The sequence below is a fragment of the Danio rerio genome, chromosome 16 (genome assembly GCF_052040795.2).
Source record: "Danio rerio strain M-AB ecotype USA chromosome 16, GRCz13ab, whole genome shotgun sequence".
Taxonomy (NCBI): Eukaryota; Metazoa; Chordata; class Actinopteri; order Cypriniformes; family Danionidae; genus Danio; species Danio rerio.
The window spans coordinates 48,855,756-48,875,669 of NC_141036.1; the positions used below are offsets into that span (position 1 = coordinate 48,855,756).

General features: G+C 34.4%; 2 protein-coding genes across 3 annotated transcripts in view; both read left to right on the forward strand.

Moving 5' to 3' along the window:
- rundc3b (RUN domain containing 3b) overlaps positions 1 to 12,024 on the forward strand; it is a 47,683-nt gene extending 35,659 nt beyond the window's left edge. The window contains 3 exon segments of the mRNA NM_001007416.1: positions 5,431 to 5,577; positions 7,238 to 7,365; positions 11,556 to 12,024. Coding sequence (NP_001007417.1) covers positions 5,431 to 5,577; positions 7,238 to 7,365; positions 11,556 to 11,701 — 421 coding nt within the window. The 3' untranslated portion in view covers positions 11,702 to 12,024.
- Positions 1 to 19,914, forward strand: part of dpy19l1l (dpy-19-like 1, like (H. sapiens)) — a 754,017-nt gene that overhangs the window by 442,864 nt on the left and 291,239 nt on the right. The gene's annotated exons all lie outside the window — the stretch shown is intronic.

Sequence of the window (19,914 nt, forward strand, 5' to 3'; positions counted from 1 at the left end):
CCGAAATACAGGAAAACTGCATAAAAGGCTTATAATGCGAAATATAGATGAGTAATAAGGATTACAGGAATAAATGACAGATAATGAAACCCTAAGCAATTTGATATACGTATATACAACCTCAGAGATGTGCCGTCATTTTCCTCTTCAACGACTGGGGAGCCTGTTGCAGTCACATTGGAAAACCAACACGTGTGTTTGAAAATGCTGGGCGATGTGCACTTATCCCACGGCTGAGCTTCCAATGTTTTAGCAAGAAACCCTCACCTTCATAGTCAGAATTTGGGTGCTGGCCAAAGGTTGGCCAGTGAGGTAAGAGGAAAGAGTAAGTTGATCAGGCCCGCTCTCTCTCTTTTTCAACTAGGTGCGGATTATTTCTAATTGCAAAGCACAAATTTGAGGTTTGTAGAGGCAGCATGATTATCATAGAGTGAATATTCTACCTCTTGAAATTTGAAGGTTAACCTTAAGGTCATGAGAGCCTTTTCTGGTCATTTGGTCATGCTTGAGGGTCAATATTTTACCCTCCTGAAATTTGGAGAAAGGTGTGAAGTTAGTCTTAAGTTTATAAGACCCTTCTCTGGTTATTTGGTTGATCGTTAAGTGCAACAGGAAAGAAACAAAAAATAACCCATTTCTTACACCCCACAAAATTGTAAATTTACTTAAAGAAAGTAAATCTCTAACTATTAAACCTGTCAACATTTTGGAATTAGTAAAATTGAAATATTATCATAAATTAAAAGGCTTTCTGTTGTAATACAATTTAAAAAAAATTATAAAATCCAGTGTCCGATGTTCAATGTCCTATGATACTCCAGAAATCATGTTAATATTCTTTTTTTTTTTTTTAATATTTACTAGTTATTATTATTATTATTATTACAGCCACTCTAAACACTAAAACCGACACTCAACCTTAACATTATTTTCTGTAGTTTTTAGTAGTAGATTTTATTCCAGATTTGTATTACTAAAATATGGAATTGTAATTGCATTACAAGCACAATTATTTTTAAATATTCATTTATTCATTTTCTTTTCGGCTTAGTCTCTTTATTAATCAGGCGTCGTCACAGCGGAATGAACCACCAACTTATCCAGCACATGTTTTACACAATGTGCCTTTCCAGCCACAACTCAGTGCTGGGAAACATCCATACACACTCCTTTACACTCGAACACTACGGCCATTTTATTTTTTTTAATTCACCTATAGTGTATATCTTTAGACTCTGGGGGAAACCGAAGCACCCACAGGAAACCCACACCAACATGGGGAGAACATGCGAACTCCAGACAGAAATGCCAACTGACCCAGCTGGGACTCGAACCAGCGACCTTCTTGCTATGAGGCGACAGTACTAGCTGCTTAGCCACCATGTCACACCTTGTTTTTAACTATTACAGAATAGAATAGAAAGAACAGAATAGTATATTCTATATAACAATAACTATTTTTACTATACAATAACATTTCTTATATAATTTACATGCATTTTCTTTCACCTTTTAGTATTTATAATTTATTAATGCAGTATGACCCGTTTCCACTGAGTGGTACTGTATGGTACAGGTTGGTACGGGTCACCTTTATCAGGCTTGTGTTTCTACTGCCAAAAGTGTACCAATGGTTGTATGGTGTATGACAGATAGTTTCAGCCAACGTCATTGTCGCTCGAGGAAATGTAAAAGGTGATGATAAAAATTAAACATGGCAGTTTGTTTATGTTTTAGGCTGCTGAAAGAATCATTCGCTGTTTTTTTGCTTTTCACTCTTGGGTTTGTCCGTTTCTGAAAGGATGTCAGAAGCACTTTAATATAATCACGCCCATGTTATTATCATCAGCTCAATAAGTTCATTATTTCAATTATAGACATGCACGCGAGCTCTCTCAACAAAGCAAAAATGCTCGCACTTTAGACGACCTTATAAACAACAACAGGACGCAGGGTAGATTCTGCTCTTCTTCTTGGCTTTGTGGCTGTTCATCAAGACGGCGACAAGGTTTGTTTGAGCTTGGGTCAATCATGGTACATTATTGTATGTCTGTGTTGTTACGGTGTTTCGGCTGTGTACAGTATATAAAAATGACGATTCCTTTCATTTGATTTTCCTGGCTTGTGCACAAGACAGTGACATATCTCTGTAAACCAATAGTATTCAGCTGCTCGTCTGGAATCTTTTGACAGTGGAAACGGACCGCAGGGGTTCCCAAACTTTTCAGCCCTTGACCCCCGAAATAACAATGCCAGTGACTTGCGACAACCAAAATATCCTCTGAGGTGTTATAAATACAAAAACCTTGCCAGTAATGGCGCACACACACCAATAGACCCAAGTCTATTCTTCGTTTAATTTTTTTTATGTATGTCAGTGCTGTAAATGTGGCAGAAAGCTTAACCTAGTGTTATAAAATCAATCTGCTACATCTGACGCTATTGCTGTCTTTAATATAATGTAATTTCCCCAGGGGTCGCAATCTAATAGAACTAGTAACTAGAAGCTACTATAGTAACTATATAGTACATAGTAACTATAGATGACTATTTTTTTTTTCTTTTCAGTATAGTTATGGATAAAATATGATAATTCTAATGGTTTAATAAAAATAAATAGATTTTTGGAAATCACCAGGCAACCCCCCTTCATTGTCCCGCGACCCCTCGAGAGAACCACTGTCATACCGTACCGTATCACCAAGTGGAAACGGGCCATTATTGAAGTAACCAATCAATTAATTTGAATCTTTTTTACCCATACTTTTGTGTAGTATAGTGTGCCATGAAAAACTGAATAATCAACTATAATTATAAAAAATGTTGTTTAGCACACCAAATCTTCACATTTGAATGATTTCATAGGATAATCAGTATGCTAGTTGGTGTTGAATTCTGATTATCTAGTCTTATCCGGGGAGATCTTGCTAATGTCAATGTATGGTTTGAGGTGTTTAACTCGATAATCATATGAAGTATATTTGCAGAGTTTGGCAGCCACAAGGCAATAGTTTCTTGGTTCCAACAACCCAAAGTGCACACTTGTATATATGTTGTTTACAAATGCAGATACAAGTGTGTCTCTGTCCATGTGAAGCTGTTTGTGTTTCCTAGTATCATCTGCAGTGAACCATCTGGATGAATCAATACTGAGGGCCGAGAGTGTTTGCACACCGCTAAGAGTGATTTTTCACTTGAGTGGACAGTTTTCAAGTCCAGCTGCTGAAGTTAAAGGGAATATTTGGCGCAGAATGTTGTGCTGTGTATGTTGGGGTACGGTCAGGGACTTGTCAATGAAAATTGATTTTGGAGATTTGGGCAGGTGGTTGTGTGATAGGAGGTAAAATATTTGGACAAGCATTGCTGATTTTCAAACGTTTTTTTTTTTTTAGGTTGTGTTTACACTTTGCGCAGTGTTTTTAAATGTTAAAGCCAGCAAAAGACCCGAACTGCAGCATTTTTATTTTATTTATTTTTCATATTGTAACGTGGGTCTGATTTTTGTGTCCACAAAAGGGGTTTTATATAAATAGTAAGCATATTAAACACAAGTGTCTTCTTTAATGCCTCAAATAAATTTGTGAAAATTAAAGTCATTAAACGTAACAGATACATTTGTGTAAAAAATGAAATATTCTGCAAACAACTGCAATCCAAACCAGGATGGTGAATTTTTTTTAAATTTTAGACTGCAGCTTAAAGGGGTGGTCTAATGCTTTTTTTGATGCTTAATTAAAAGCAAAAATACCCACATGCACATGGTGGCACTGTTTTTTACACTCACTTGTTGCTTTAGTATATATTATATCCACATATACGGCTTGACATTAGCACCCGCCAACCCGCCAAATGCGGATAGATTTTAACTGTGGCGTGTTAGAGAGCCACTCGCACTAGACACTTTGGATGGTTGTAGTTCATTTTTAAATTGTAGTTTTCTTAAAAAGCAGAGTTTAGGGTCAGCGTGAGAGATGACAAAAATAACTGTGTTCGCGTGAGCAAAAGAAAGCCGATAAATACCGAATGAGAGGATAATCACGCCCGCAATGAGACACGGGCTATCTTCACTTTCTGTGATGAGGGCTGTTGCGCACAGTTTAAAAGTTCAAAAAGAAACGGTTCTCTTTGAAATGGACACAATCCCAATCCCAAATCTACCCCTTAGCCCTTCCCCTTGGTGTCTCAATTCTCTTTAGCTTGAAGGTGTAGGGCTAAGGGCAAGGGCTAAATACTTCTTCGAACAAAGATTTTTCAAGACGACACTCGAAACCAAGGGGTAAGAAAATTTCCCAGAATACACCAGCCACAATAGCAGGAACGCTGCTCCTGGATGTAAGGAGATCCACAAATTGATATATTTTTTTGTCATGATTACGAATTTTTACAACAAACAAGCACATGTTTTAATACGTTCATAAGGGCGTTTGTGTTTCACCATCATGCTTTAAAAAAAAGCCTAAAATAAATACAGCTGAATTTGCGCACCACAATCCATAATAAAATCTCCTGTATCACAACATTCTGACACTCGAAGACATTCGAATACCCTGTCAGTAATAGTGGCTGGCATAACAGTCTAGTGGCTGGGAATGGGCTTTTTGCAGTGTCTTCTATAATGTTAGTGTTCTTTCTGGTGTGTCTGCATAGATGAAATGGCCACTGTGTAAATGCAAATGGGCTGTGTAAATGGGTTGTGGATTTATTCCTTGGCAGTTTGTGGGTCCTTCACCGGGCCTTTTCCCCTTAGCAAAGAAACTTTCCATAGACGCCTGTTTCTTAGTCATTTTGCTGCTTGTGGGTTAAATTTGGGCGCTCAAGTGGCCGAGATGTAACCGAAAGCATATGGTCATTTTTCAAAATAAAAGACTTTTCAAAATAAAAGATTGTTCAGACTCAGATAATAAATAAAACAGAAGCAATTAATGATTTCTTGTGCGGCCCGGTACCAATTGATCCACGGAGTGGTACCGGAAAAATGGTGAGTGGCTAGTAATGTTGAAAAAACTACTAGTCACAGTGACAGGTGATTAAAAAAAGGTAATATCAAGCCACATATATTGAGGCAGCCTTCAAATCTGAAATGAAATACACTGTTTTCCACCAAGTCCACCCGGAGTGCCAAATTATAATTGGGTAAACTGGTAGTGGGTGGGTTATAGAGGCCAAACACAAAGACGGATGTTCCGACACGTAAATGCACATTTTTAAAAGGAGAATAACTAACTTTAGCTTTTTCAGACAAACAAGTTTGTTCACTTAGCATGTTTCTTAATCATCTGCAAATGCATAATGGTACATGTGTGCTTTAGATGTGTCTAGAAACGGCCATACAGCACCTTTAAATAAGTAAATCACAATACAATAAATACTACCATATTCCAATAAAACAGAAAGTTGTGAGATTTGATTTATGCTTGTTTGTTCCACCAGGACGGTGTTGAAGAACCATGACCTCCGCTCCAGACAGGAGCTCACCTCGCACCTGACAAACCAGTGGCCTTCACCTGGAGCTCTGGATGGCAATGCCGTGGCTCTCGATACGCTCCTGTACAGAAAACGCACAGGCCCATGGGAAGAGTATGTGCTTCATACATGCAACTTCACAACACAACTCATCTAATATTGGATTGCAGTCAAGTTTTTCATGGTCAGCGAATGATTCAGGAAGCCAAGGCTCTCTGGCTCTAGTTTTAGCTCGCGTCCGCAGCTCTCAAATCACATTACAGCACTGGCACACTTCCAAAAGCCATCGCTCTCATGTATTGATAATCTGCTGCAGAGGCTTATATTAAATGGGCTGATCGAATTGTAAACCAAACTTCAGTGCTGTTTCTCACTTAAATATACAAAGGGGTGTTATTTTGAACTTTATTTTTTGGTGTTAATTTTTGTTGGATTTTTATTATGAAAATTATGTCAAATACAGTTAAATCAGAGTTATTAGCCCCCCCACCCCCATCAGGAACCCCATCAGGATGAATTAAGCAATGTACAGAGACATCCTGAATGAAAACCTGCTTCAGACTGCTCTTGGCCTCAGACTGGGGTGATGGTTCATCTTCCAGCAGGACAATGACCCAAAACACACTGCCAAAATATCAATGGAGCGGCTTCACAACAACTCGGTGAATGTCCTTGAGTGGCCCAGCCAGAGCCCAGACCTAAATCCTATTGAGCATCTCAGGAGAGATCTGAAAGTGGCTGTACACCGTCGCAACAACTTCCAAAAATATTTTTTCGCATTGTCATTTTGGAGTATTATGTGTAAAACCTTGAGGAAATTAATAAATGTAATCCATTTTGGAATAAGGCTGTAACATAAAAAAAAATGTGGAAAAAGTTAAGCGCTATGAATACTTTCCAGATGCAGTGTAACTGATTTCTTTTTTTCTTTGCCATGATGACAGTACATAATATTTTTCAAGATAGTGTTATTCAGCTTAAAGTGACATTCAAAGGCTTAACTAGATTAATTAGGCAAGCTCGGGTAATTAGGCAAGTCGTTGTATTATAATGGTTTGTTCCGTTGACAATCAAAAGAAAATATTGCTAAAGGGGGCTGATTATGTTGACCTTAAAATAGCTTAAAAAAGTGAAAACTGCTTGAATTCTAGCCAAAATAAAGCATTTAAAAATTTACGGGAGGGCTAATCATTTTGATTATACAAATTTTTATTATAATCATTTATTTCAACAATTAATTATATTGCAGGCCTTCACATTAGGTCACGTGATAAAAATGAAAACTCAAAAACAAGAGTATTTTTTAATGCTGACTAATCATTTCAACTTTAGTAAATAAGCATAAACGCATATATATAATTTACATAATACTTTTCTTTAAAATTTTACTAATGGCATTACTACTTTACAACTTACTAACAGTGAATTGGGACTGATTTAAATATTTGTTTCTGTTTAAATTGGATAAAGTCATATATTTTTCAAAAATACATTTAAAAATTGCTAAAATTTGAACGAACAGTGACAAAACCTTTCTAAAGCATTTTTGATAATCAAAGTCATTTAATAATACATATATAAAGCCACGTCTAGTAATAAGTTGCAAAACATTTAAGCCAACATTTGCATTTTTAACAAGGATAATTATCAAAAGATTAATAAACACTGTACTTCATAAAAATGCATTTTTTTAAATTAATGATTGAATTAAGGTTAACTTTATTGTAAATTGTTATCATAATTTTTAACGTTAATGGGTTTTTTGTGTGTGTAGGAAGAGTTTCCCGAGTCTGGAGCAGCTTTCTGCAGATATGAGTCTCTCTCAGACATCTCTGGATCCTGTACAACTCAACACACACAGTCTGGACAGCAAAGCAGGACTTGCACACTGGCACAGAGAAGGTCTGTTGTGTGTGTGTGTGTGTGTGTGTGTGTGTGTGTGTGTGCGTGCGTGTGTGCGTGCGTGCGAGTCAACTATGATGACGTCACTGTCTGATAACGAGCTCTGTTATAGATGATGTCACTTCATTATGTCATTACACCACCTGAGGGAAGAGAACAGTATTCTCTCAGTATTGCTGTTTGGGTGAAACTCTTGAAAACACCCCACAAAACACTAGTTTAGGTAACAAATCATGATATTAACTACTGGCTTATTACATAGGATACGAACTCATCCCTAATCCTACCCAAAACCTAATACCATCTTCTACCTTACTAACTATTAATAAACAGCTAATGAGTAGTTTTATTAGTAGGATTGGTAGTGTTAGTTAATGGTTTGTTAATGCAGTGAATAGTGACCTAAACTAAAGTTCTACCAAAATATATTAAAACATTAATAAATTCGAAAGCAATTTAAATTATTTAACCTTTATTTTAATTATTGTAATGATTAATGTAGTTTGGACTGCAGTTTTGTCTAAGTGGAAAATCTGTAGATTCTCATTACTATCATTTTGAAAAGTAAAATTAGCATATTTAAATACAGTTATGTAATAATGTATAAATACAAATAATTTGTCATTTTTTAAAATGTAAATTTTTACAATTTTAATATAGTCTTTTAAAATGCACATTTTAGTGAACAAATTCCAGTACACGCATTAAAAAAGCCATGTGATTTTGTTGTAAGAGATCACATGATGATAAAAATGTGAATGGACAAACCAGCAGGCTGACCGCATTGTAAAATATCTTAATTGTTATTTCGGTCATTCTAAAATACCTTATAGAACTGTAATCGAGCCATAAAAGTTAGGCCTGATTGGGCCCGAGACCGACAGAATTGGGCCCGAGCTTAACAAGTATTTTGATTGACAGCTTTTCAAAAGCCTAAACCCGTTTACAGCCTGACATTATTTAAATGTGTACATGCACACAGCTCTTTTGCCTTTTTTAAAGAATGAGTTGTTTATGTGTTTTATCATAATTTATTCATAACAAACGTATAGGACACTTAGAAGTTGGAACAAAGAAATAAAATAAGTCCACTGTAACATCTCAGCACTCTAAATAGGCCTATATACACTTAGCCTCTAAATTGGCCAACACACCCATAAAAATAAATCTTTCCTAACAAATTGAATTAAATAAATTATAAATGATGACGGGTATTTTTCAAGAACGAAATTAAGATAACAGCTCTGCGGGATTTGTTTCGCCACTTCTCTTCACAATCCGGCCTTAAGGCGACGGTGAAGCTGAATATTAAAAGAATAATGGCAACAATAGCCTATATATTCTGACTATAATATGCATTTTTATTTAATATTTAGTTATAATTTGAAAATCCTTTACTCACCAAGATTAGGCTACATGTTTTTGAGGAGAAACATTATTGAATCCACTGTAGATGGTCCTGCGCTCAGGATAGTGTGTCCAGCAGCACTAAACACCCTTTCACAAATGCTGCTGCTAGCTGGGATGCATAGTACTGATCTGGCTAATTTTGCAAGTTTTGGGTGGGATTGTTTTTTCATCTCCCACCAGCCAAGAACATCCATGTCATTTTCCATGAAAGCGGTTTCAATGTAGCGAGTGACCTCGTCATTTCCCCTGTCAGCTTGCTGTACATTTTCCCACTCTGCAAAATTCTCTCGGTTTGACTTCTCCTTCGCACGGATGGGTTTTAATGTTGTAACAAATGATTGTTCATTAACCACACAAGCCGGAGCGCAAGAATGAGCCTGGCCCAACCCTATCTAAAATGATAGAAATTAAGTCTAAACCCATTGGGTTCCTTCAGGTTCGGGCAAACATCTTCAGCTCTAACGCCTTAACCATTTCAGTATTGGTGTTGTTACATTAATAATTACCTCCAGAATTGTCAAGAGCATCTGCACTCCGTGTGTCACGCCTTCAAACGCCACCACTCGCTTACTGCGTTTCGGCATTGTCTGCGGAGGCGCAAGTCATTTATTAAATAAAGATTCATGCAGCTTTTCCTACAGCCGCAAGCTCCGGTTTTATTTTTTGATATTTTGCACCAGCTAATCAGCAAGTGACGATTTTGTTCTCTTTGACTCATTGGGTGCTGCTTTATTTGCATGTCTTTAATGCAATATTGCAGTTTTGTGCATACATGTAATTCACATGTTTGTATTAGAACATACAGTGTGCCTGTAAACAGAAACTTGCGACGATTACCCCGCCTCTGAGTTCTTCTGATTGGTCCACTGGTTTGGAACTGACAGTGATGAGCAGCACTGTGTGTAAAATAGGGTTGGGCGATATACGAAATTTTCAGATCGCCATATCGTCCCCCTGTGAGATCGCGATACACGATACTATCACATGGGGGCACAGCAGTGTTACGTATAATACTTTTATTAATATATTTAACCATATCTAAACATATTTTTTAACCTTTTGGCTGTTTTTTAAAACTTATTTAATAACGTACTGTATTTGCATTACCTTTGATATGGATAAAAAATTCAAATCAATGCAAATCTGCAAATATGAACTCTTACAGCTAAATAGTTGCTGATACCAAAATGATATCAAACAAGACTCAATGCAACAGTGCGATTGGATAGGATTTGATGATGACTTCGGGTTCATGCCATTATCCTCGGCCCGCGGGACTGCCGCAAAATGGATATAATACATATGGATGAAAGCAAATGAAATTATATTTATCTAGGCACGGAAGAAACAAGGATGCATTACGGTCCTTTCAGACGGGAGGCGGATAGAGGACTTGCTCCCGCACATGATGTTTCTATGCGGTGAAGTTTTCCAATGCTTTGTTTAGTTAGCACGGTGCGGCTTCAGGTCTAATCAATCACAAAAGTAATCATGAACAGTGTCACATTTGTATTTGCTAAGATCTAAGGGTGCTTTCACACCTGTGAATCGATTCAGTTGTTCCGAAACAGAGATTACAAATGTTACATTGTTGCTCTTTGCTCTTGGAGCGGTTCGCTTTCACACTGCAAAGTTTCCAATCGGACCAAAAGAGATAAAACAAGTCACGTGCGAGTGAACTCTCCTCACATTGGTCAGAGTGTCAGGGTTTATTTTGCTGAGTCCCGCTCAGCTGTCAGGAGAGGTGGTGGTTTGGTGGTGATTGACAAGGTGTGTGAGCGCGCGACTTGTCTGAGGAGAGATGCGGTGGGGAGGGGTGAGAAGGGTGCGCGACGATGCCTATTTGAGGACCGGGAGGGAGACGCGAGATTACCGGGAGATCATCACTCGTTTGCGGGCATCCGGAGACTCGCGAAACTTCCCGCCCTACTCATAATTCTCTCTTCATATAGCCGTAAGCCTATTACATATCCATAAAACACTGTGATATAACCGCGCTCGGATCGGATCGCTTTCTCACTGCAATCGAACCGCTCTAGGGTTCGTTTCAATCGAGCCGAGACCACCTCATTTAAGCGATCTTGGAGCGATTACTTTGACGCGGAATAGAGCGCGATTGCCCTGTTCACATATGCCAATCGAACCGCGCTAACTGGGCAAACGAGACACGTTCCGAAACAAAAGTGTAGGTGTGAAAGCACCCTAACACAATGTTGCTCTTGGCATATGTGTTTACTGTTTTCTGATTAGAGTTTCATTATAGACATGGCTGCGGCGAGTCGGCAATAGCCTATTGTTCTAATATTAAATAGCCTATTTGACATGCAACTTAATGTAGGCTAGTTTAAATAAATAAATAAATAATATTTTAATAGTCTATATAAATAAATATAGGCCTAACATATTTTTCAATGAAATAAATAGGTTATTTTCTAAAAAATGCGCATGTCCGTGTTTATCATTGTATCGAATTAAACACAAATAAGACAAGTATGTATATTCTGTGTATTTGAAGGAGCTATCAATGCATGCACTGAAAAAAATAGGCTAAAAACCACCTTAAAACTTAAATAGGCTATTAATAACATATATAAAATATAAACTGCCCTTCAGTAAACTGTGTGAACTGCCCCTGCTTTTGTGGTCTGGTGTTACAAATTCCCTGCAAATGTTCCTCAGATGTTGTGTCTGCTGCAATGCTTTGTGTCCCTGTAATGGCATCAGGCTTGTGAAATGATATTAGCATTGTCTCCTCACTCTCCTACCCTGTGTTTCCGCAGGGAAAGAGGACACTCCATCTCTGAGGGGTTTGTGTGGATCTTTGACCTCAATGGCGAGTTACAAATCTCTGGCCAGTCTGAAGTCCAGCGAGTATCTGGCCAGTCCAACAACAGACATGACCAGCCCTGGACTGACCCCGTCCTGAGCACCAAGACTCAAGTATGGACATTTTACACACGCGCATACACACGGATGGAGAAACAAAAAGCTAGAGATGAGGCTGGTTTTACTTTCGTTTCAAGTGCAATTTCTTTCTCCTATGTGAATATTTGGTTGTGGAGGTCTAGAGCTACTGTTAGTGATTATTAAGTTATAATGAATGATGATGAATGACAATCTTGACTCAGGAGTGTTTGTGGGGAATTTGCCCAGCTCGAATGACTTGCTGTTTTTTTTTTTTGCAAAGGCCATAGATTTCTTGCTCCTGTATGTGAAATTTGTCCTGTGTGGAATTACAGATTTGAACCCCGTTAATCACTGACTGTCTTTTAGTGCCCTCAATGTGTCCTGGAAAATGATTCCTTCATTTTGTTTTGTTTATTGTTTTGGCTTGGCCCATTTAGTTTAGTTTATTTTTTTATTATTTTGATTTGGTTCATTTTGTTCTGTTAAATTTTTTTTTATTTGTTTTGTTTCATTTTGTTCCGAATTTGGTGCATTTTTGTTCATTTTGTTCTGATTTGTTTAGTTAAGTTTATTGTTTTGGTTTTGTCCGTATTTTTTATTTTATTGTTTTGGTTTGGTTCGTTTTTGTTTAGTTTTGTTTTATTTTTTATTGTTTTGTATTGTTCCGTTTTGTTTAGTTTTGTAACATTTAGTTTATTGTTTTGGTTTGGTCCTTTTTATTTTGTTTTGTTCTGTTTTTTGTTTTAGTTTTGTCCGATTTTGTTTAGTTTAGTTTTGTTCCGTTTTATTTATTTATTTATTTTTGTTTTGTTCCATTTGTTCTGTTTCATTTAGTTTTGGTTTTTTGTTTTGGTTTGGTCCGTTTTGTTCTGTTAATTGTTTTGATTTGTTACGTTTTAGTTTAGTTTTATTCTGTTTTTATTGTTTGTTTGTTTTTTTTGTTCTATTTTGTTCTGAATGGTTTTGTTCCATTTTATTTAGTTTTGTTACATTTAAGTTTATTGTTTTGGTTTGTTCCATTTTGTTTCATTTTGTTCCGTTCCGATTAGTTTTGTTCTGTTTTATTTTTTATTGTTTTGTTCCGTTTTGTTTTAATTTGTTCTGAATTGTTTTGTTACCTTTAGTTTATTGTTTTGGTTTGGTCCGTTTTGTTCTTTTTCATTCTTAAAATGTTTTTTTTTCTTTGTTCCAATTTGTTTTGTTCTGTTTAGTTTTTTTTTTTTATTTTGGTTTGATTTGGGACCCATCACCACACATTTTGGCGCCCTTAAAAAATACACTTTGATTCCGGCTAAACTTTACCCCTGTTTTTTAAAATGTTTTTTTATTTTATTTTTGTTTTTATATTTAGTTTAATTTTCGTTTATTTTAAGATTTGTGAGGACTTTTTATATTTTAATCCTTATATTAATTTCATAATTCATACTGATTGTTGTGTCTTATTTTGTCCCCTTAAAATAACATTTCAACCTCTGCTAAATCATGATTGGTCTTAAATGCCCTTTGTTCTGGAAAATGATGATTTATAAACATTCAAACACATAGCATATCACAAACTAAACTGTCACAGATATATACGAAGTTTATACGAATTTTTAATCCACATTTCATTATAAATTATATCAATTATAGTGAATAATGTAATCACTTAAAAAACTAGAATCACCATGGCATCTAAAACCGTTAACTATTTTCTTTACACACACTGCAAAACACTATCATTGGCTGTGATATTTCAGTGAGGGGGAAATATTTAGGACATGACCCCTTTTTAATTTATTAGGAATCCTTTGGATTGTGAGATTGTAAAAAACGGAGCCCTATCAATATGAATTGGTCTAATTGCGTCAAAGAAGCGTGTTCAACAACAAATATTGCTTTGTTTTCTTGCCTTTACTCTGAATGTTAATATATTTTTTCAGTCTTTGAGATTCACTCTGTTCTCTTACATATTCATGAGTTCTGTGATTAACATTCTCATCTAGCACTCAACATCACATTTTTCTCATCATCACTCATAGATAGTCGCTGTTGTGCAATGGTGCCATCTATTGTCAGGCATTTGTAAAATAATTAAGAATAATGTGGACGATAAATAATATGCTCTATATTAGATTTGGGGTAAAGAAATGTATTTATAACCAAAAATAAAGGATTTTTATAGATGTGGTTTATCCAGAAGTGACAAAATTGCTGTTGATTGACTCACTGTACAGACCATCAAAGTTCTTTTTCTTCAATACAACATTAGAGATTTTTAGCTGTGGTCATAAAATGCAAGGTACCAGGCAAAAGAAAGGACCATTTGCAGATTCTGTGGATTAAATTTGGTAAATAAGTTTTTTTGTTTTTTGCACAGAGTAAAGGTTTCTCTTTATAATACATTCAGGTATTATCAGGAGCAACTGGTCTTAATTTTATTTTGCCTGTTTATGTTTTTATGTCTCTCAATATATCCGTTGACTTGCATTTTGAGTCACAAAGGGCCACAGTTTCAGCAAAACTCTTCTTGAATGCTTTACTGAAGAAAAAGTTTACCAACATATTTGCTGACCTGAGTAAATCTGCAGTAAATTGTCATTTTTGTGTGAACAGAAATTGCCGGTATTGATTTATTATTATTTTTTTTTAAAGACAACACAAATAATCCAGCCAAAAATTCCTTCTTATTTCAGTGTACAGTGAATGCTGTGATTATTCTACCTCTAGAGCGAATCAAACTTGTTTGTTTGTTTGTTTGTTTGTTTGTTGCGAAATTTAACTTTATAATGAAGAGGACTTTAGGCCAGTGATGTTCATTGAGATGAACATAAATATTATGTATTGACTTGTAAAGCCACTGTATAAATGTCTGTTCATCTGCTACAGCAATATAATGTCTTTCAATTAGCTCTTTTTTTTAAATACATCCCCACTCCCCCTCAAAAAGTTTTTGTTCTGTTTAATGTAAAAGAAAACATTTAACCACTAATATCCATAGTAGGAAAAACAAAATACTATAGAAGTCAATGGTTACCAATTTTCAACATTCTTTAAAATATCTTCTTTTATATTCAAACCATATTAGGAAAAACAAAATATTAAAGATGTCAATGGTTACCCAATGGTTACTGGTTTCCAACATTCTTCAAAATATCTTCATTTGTATTCATATCATAGTAAAAAAAACAAAATACCATAGAAGTCAATTGTTACCAATTTTAAACATTCTTTAAAATATATTTTTTATATACAAACCATATTAGGAAAAACAAAATATTAAAGATGTCAATGGTTACCCAATGGTTTCCAACATTCTTCAAAATATCTTCTTTTACACTAAAACCATAGTAGGAAAAACTAAATACTAAATATATCAATGGTTACCGGTTTCCAACATTCTATCTTTTACTGTCATAAACATAGTAGGAAAAACAAAATAGAAATAAAAATAAAACAAAAAATATAGATGTTTGCCCAATGGTTTCCAACATTTTTCAAAATATCTTCTTTCATATTCATACCGTGGTAGGAAAAAAATACTATAAAAGTCAATGGTTACCAGTTTACAACATTCCTTAAAATATCTTCTCTTATATTTATACCATAGTAGAAAAAAAAAAATACTTTAGCAGCCAATAGTTACCAATTTCCAACATTCCTCAAAATATCTTTTATGTTCATATCATAGAAAGGAAAAAAATACTATGGAAGTCAATGGTTACCAGTTTCCAGCATTCCTCAAAATATTTTCTCTTATATTCATACCATAGTAGAAAAAAACAAAATACTATAAAAGTCAATTGTTACCGGTTTCCAATGTTCTTCAAAATATCTTCTCTTATATTCATACCATAGTAGGAAAGAAATGCTATGGACTTCAATGGTTACCAATTTCCAACATTCTTCAAGATATCTTTTATATTCATACCATAGAAGAAAAAAATACCATGGAAGTCAATGGTTACCAACTTCCAACATTCTTTAAAATGTCTTCTTATGTTCTTACCATAGTAGGGAAAACAAAATACTGTAGATGGCAATAGTTACCAATTTGCAACATTCTTCAAAATATCTTCTTTTACATTCAACTGAACAAAACTATGAAATTGTTTAGAACACGTCAAGTATGAATAAATGAAGACAGAATTGTAACTTTTGGCAGCATCTCTTTATTCAGATGCTCAATCAGCTTATGATAATTAATGTATTTGATGGTTTGTTTTTAATTAATTGGCTGCTCTATAATCTGAAGCAACCTATTTGTTTATTAAATTCATTATTAATTGGTAAAGTTGTGTTAAACAGTCAAAGAATCACTTCTAATACTTTGATCATCAATTGCTTATTAAGAGGCATGCTAAGCCACCAGTTGTATATGAAATTGACGGAACGTATTAAGCTCATTAGCATCGGCACACTACAGAAATCTTTGGGAAACACGTATGCAGAATTCCCTTCATTTGCACTCATTTCAAATAGACTTTTTGGCTCGTATTTTGCCTTGCTGAACATCCATAATCTTAGTGGTAAAGAATGTCTTGTCCGCCTGTTCGTGACTTCATTTCTGTGCCATCTGTGACATGTGAACAGCATGTTTTACATTGTTCAACGCCAGTATGTCTGTGTGTCAGGTTTTTTCACAGCCCTATTATTTTATAATGTGCAATTAAAACTACTGAATGTGCAGTGGAATGACCGAAATGCATTGCAGTACCTGAGGCACAGTCACACCAAGGACGAGAACTAAAAAAAATCCATATAAATTATAGCAGATGAATAGGTCACACTAACAGCACATATTAAAGGTAAACCCTCACTGTCCTTTAGTGCCCTCACTGTGTCCTGGAAAACGATTCCCTTGAATTTTTTGTTTTGTTTATTGTTTTGGTTTGGTCCGTTTTGTTTAGTTTAGTTTTTTATTTTTTGTTTTGTTTTGGTCGGCTTTGTTTAGTTTATTGTTTTGGTTTCGTCTATATTTTTTTAGTTCTGTTTTGTTATTTATTGTTTTGTTTTGGTCTGTTCTGTTTTTTTTTTTTTTTTCTGTTTAGTTTAAATTTGTTCTGTTTAGTTTATTGTTTTGGTTTGGTCGGCTTTGTTCTTATTTTTTATTGTTTAGTTTTGTTCCATTTAGTTTTGCTGTTTATTGTTTTGGTTTCATTCATATTTTTAATATCTGTTATTTTTTAATGTTTTGTTTTGGTTCATTTTGTTTCGATTTGTTTTTTATTTCTTTGTTTCATGTTGTTCCATATTGTTTTGTTCCGTTTAGTTTAGATTTGTTACGTTTAGTTTATTGTTTTGGATTGGTCTGTTTTGTTCTGTTTTATTGTTTTGTTTAGTTCTGTTTTATTTTTTAGTTTCGTTTTGTCTAATTTTGTTCTGAATTTGGTCAGTTTAGTTTATTGTATTGGTTTCATCTGTATTTTGTAATTCCGTTTTATTTATTGTTTTGTTTTGGTCCGTTTTGTTCTGTTTTATTTTTTATTGTTTTGTTTTGCTTAGTTTTTTTATGTTGTTTTGTTTCGTTTCGTTTAAATTTGTTACGTTTAGTTTATTGTTTTGGTTTGGTCGGATTTGTTCTTATTTTTTATTGTTTAGTTTTGTTCCATTTTGTTTAGTTTATTGTTTTGGTTTTATTCATATTTTTTTATATGTGTTTTTTTATTGTTGTGTTTTGGTCCATTTTGTTCCGATTTGTTTTTTTATTCCTTTGTTTAATTTAGATCCAAATTGTTTTGTTCTGTTTAGTTTAGAATTGTTACATTTTAGTTTATTGTTTTGGTTTGGTCTGTTTTGTTCTGTTTTATTGTTTTGTTTTGTTTAGTTCTGTTTTATTTTTTATTGTTTAATTTTGTTTCCTTTTGTATCATTTTGTTCTGTTTAGTTTTGTTCGTTTTGTTTATTGTTTTGGTTTGGTCTGTTTCCACATATTAAAGGTAATTTATGTCAAGACTTTTTTTTGCTCAGCTGATAAACAACATCTGCAGGGCACGTTTAATAAACAGAATGAAACCATTGGAATAACTCTTGGAATGCTTTTATTCCCAGCAAATGAATAAGACAATTGTCAGCCAATCAGAATCCTTCCTGCTATAATTAGCTCACTAATTTAAATGCAGCCAATCAATCCGTCCTGCTTTAAAGAGCTCAAACATTTACATGCACAACAAACAGGACATTTGGACAACAATATGTTCTTGGTTTTTGGTGTGAATGGATCTCTATGCTTTGATTTCAAGTAAAGTGCGAATCTATTTAAAACACTACAGAAATGTCGCCTTTTTTACAGACATTTGTGAATGTATTTCTCTATCGTTTCCTTGATGTTCTGTTGGACAGTGACAGGAATTAAAGGTATGAGGATAATTAGGCCGCACTGAGATGAATATCATATATTCATTATAATTTAGCCTCAATATGTTTTAAGAGTTCACCTAATGTTATCATGTATGATCATGTTTTGTTTTTTCAATAAATTAAAACGTTAATAAAAGCTTGGCTGAATGACTCCGTTTTGTCTGGAATACTTTGCGAAATAAATAATTATGATGTTACTAACACTGGGCCAGCAACAGGCAAAAATTATTTAGCAAACAGGGCAATTCTAAAATGGTGCAGATAAGTGTGGAAATGTTTGCGGATGATTTGCCAACAATATGCAATTTAAAGAAGAGAGACATAATATATCATTAACATGTGGAGTAACGTAAGAACCACAGCACAAATTAGCATAGTGGCAAATATGCAGAGCTATTCCTCATAACGTGCGGGCTTATGGTTAGGGAGTTGGATTTAAAGAGCCCCTATTATACATTAAAAAGGGTCATATTTTGGCCTCAACAACAGTCTGATATGATGCAGTGGTGTTGCTTTTTTAAATATATGCTCATATTTGCTATATTTGCATGAGCACATCAAGTTCAGCTAGAGAAAGAAATGCTGATCTCATTTTTAAGATGTTGCCATGGTCACTCGTATTATCTGCGCTCCATTGATAATGTTTTTTATAGTCATTGTATGCGCACTTAACTCTCAGTATGTCTACTTAAAGTTGATTGACCTAACTCAGATGAGTTTTCGGTTTCAGAACAACTGAAGAGTTTTTAATCTCTCGGTAAATCAACTCAAGAGTTCAAGTTTAAACTCCAAGTTGGTTGAACCTCCTTACTGAAACAGACCCCTGGAGTCATAATAAATCTTATTTCTTATAGTTTATTTCTTGCAGTATTTAATAAAAAAAATGAATAAATAAATTTAAGGTCAGTGTTATTAGCCTCCTTAACAAATAATTAGTGTATATTTTTTGATTGTCTACACAACAAACCAGTTATACAATCACTTGACTAATTATTCTAACTTCCTTAGTTAACATAACCCAGTTAAGTGTTTTAATTACACTTTAATGTGAATACAACTATCTTGCAAAAAGACAAAGAAGTAGTTAGAAATTAGTTAAACTATTATGTATAAAAACGTGTTGTAAATAAATCATGTGTTGAAGATTTGTGATGTCACGACTGAAAACAAAAATGAATGAAGGCACAACTAAACGAGCTGAATATTACTTTGACATGAGCGTGACTGAAAACGAAATTGATCAATGTTACATCTATTTTCCAGCATTGCCGACAAGTAAATTCAAGGCTGCATTTCTTAACGTAAAACTAACGTAATAATAGCCTGTACATAGCCAAGGACTTAATTTATTAAAAGTTTTAAAATTGCATTTTTATTCCTAAACACACTTTTATTGTGACACAAAAATAGATTTACAGATTTACAGGGGCCAGAAGACACCTCCCCATTCATGTTGTCCCAACACAAATTAATCAAGTTGGTAACACTTTAAAATAAGGTTCATTAGTTAATGCGTTTACTAACATGAACTAATCATGAACTACACTTGTACTGCATTTATTAATCATTGAACATTTACTAATACAAACTTTACTAATTTACATTTTTAATTTAATTTAATTATTTTTAATGTAATTTTTAATTGTTAATTTAATTAACATTTACTAATCCAAACTCATGCTTGTTAACATTAGTTAATGCACCGTGAGTTAACATGAACTAACAATGAACAACTATATTTTCATTAACTGTTAACTAACATGAACAAATACTGTAGTAGATGTATTGTTCATTGTTTGTTCATGTTAGTAAATGCATTAAGTAACATTAGCTAATGAACCTTATTGTAAAGTGTGACCAGTTAACTTAATACTTTTAGCATATTTATGTGGA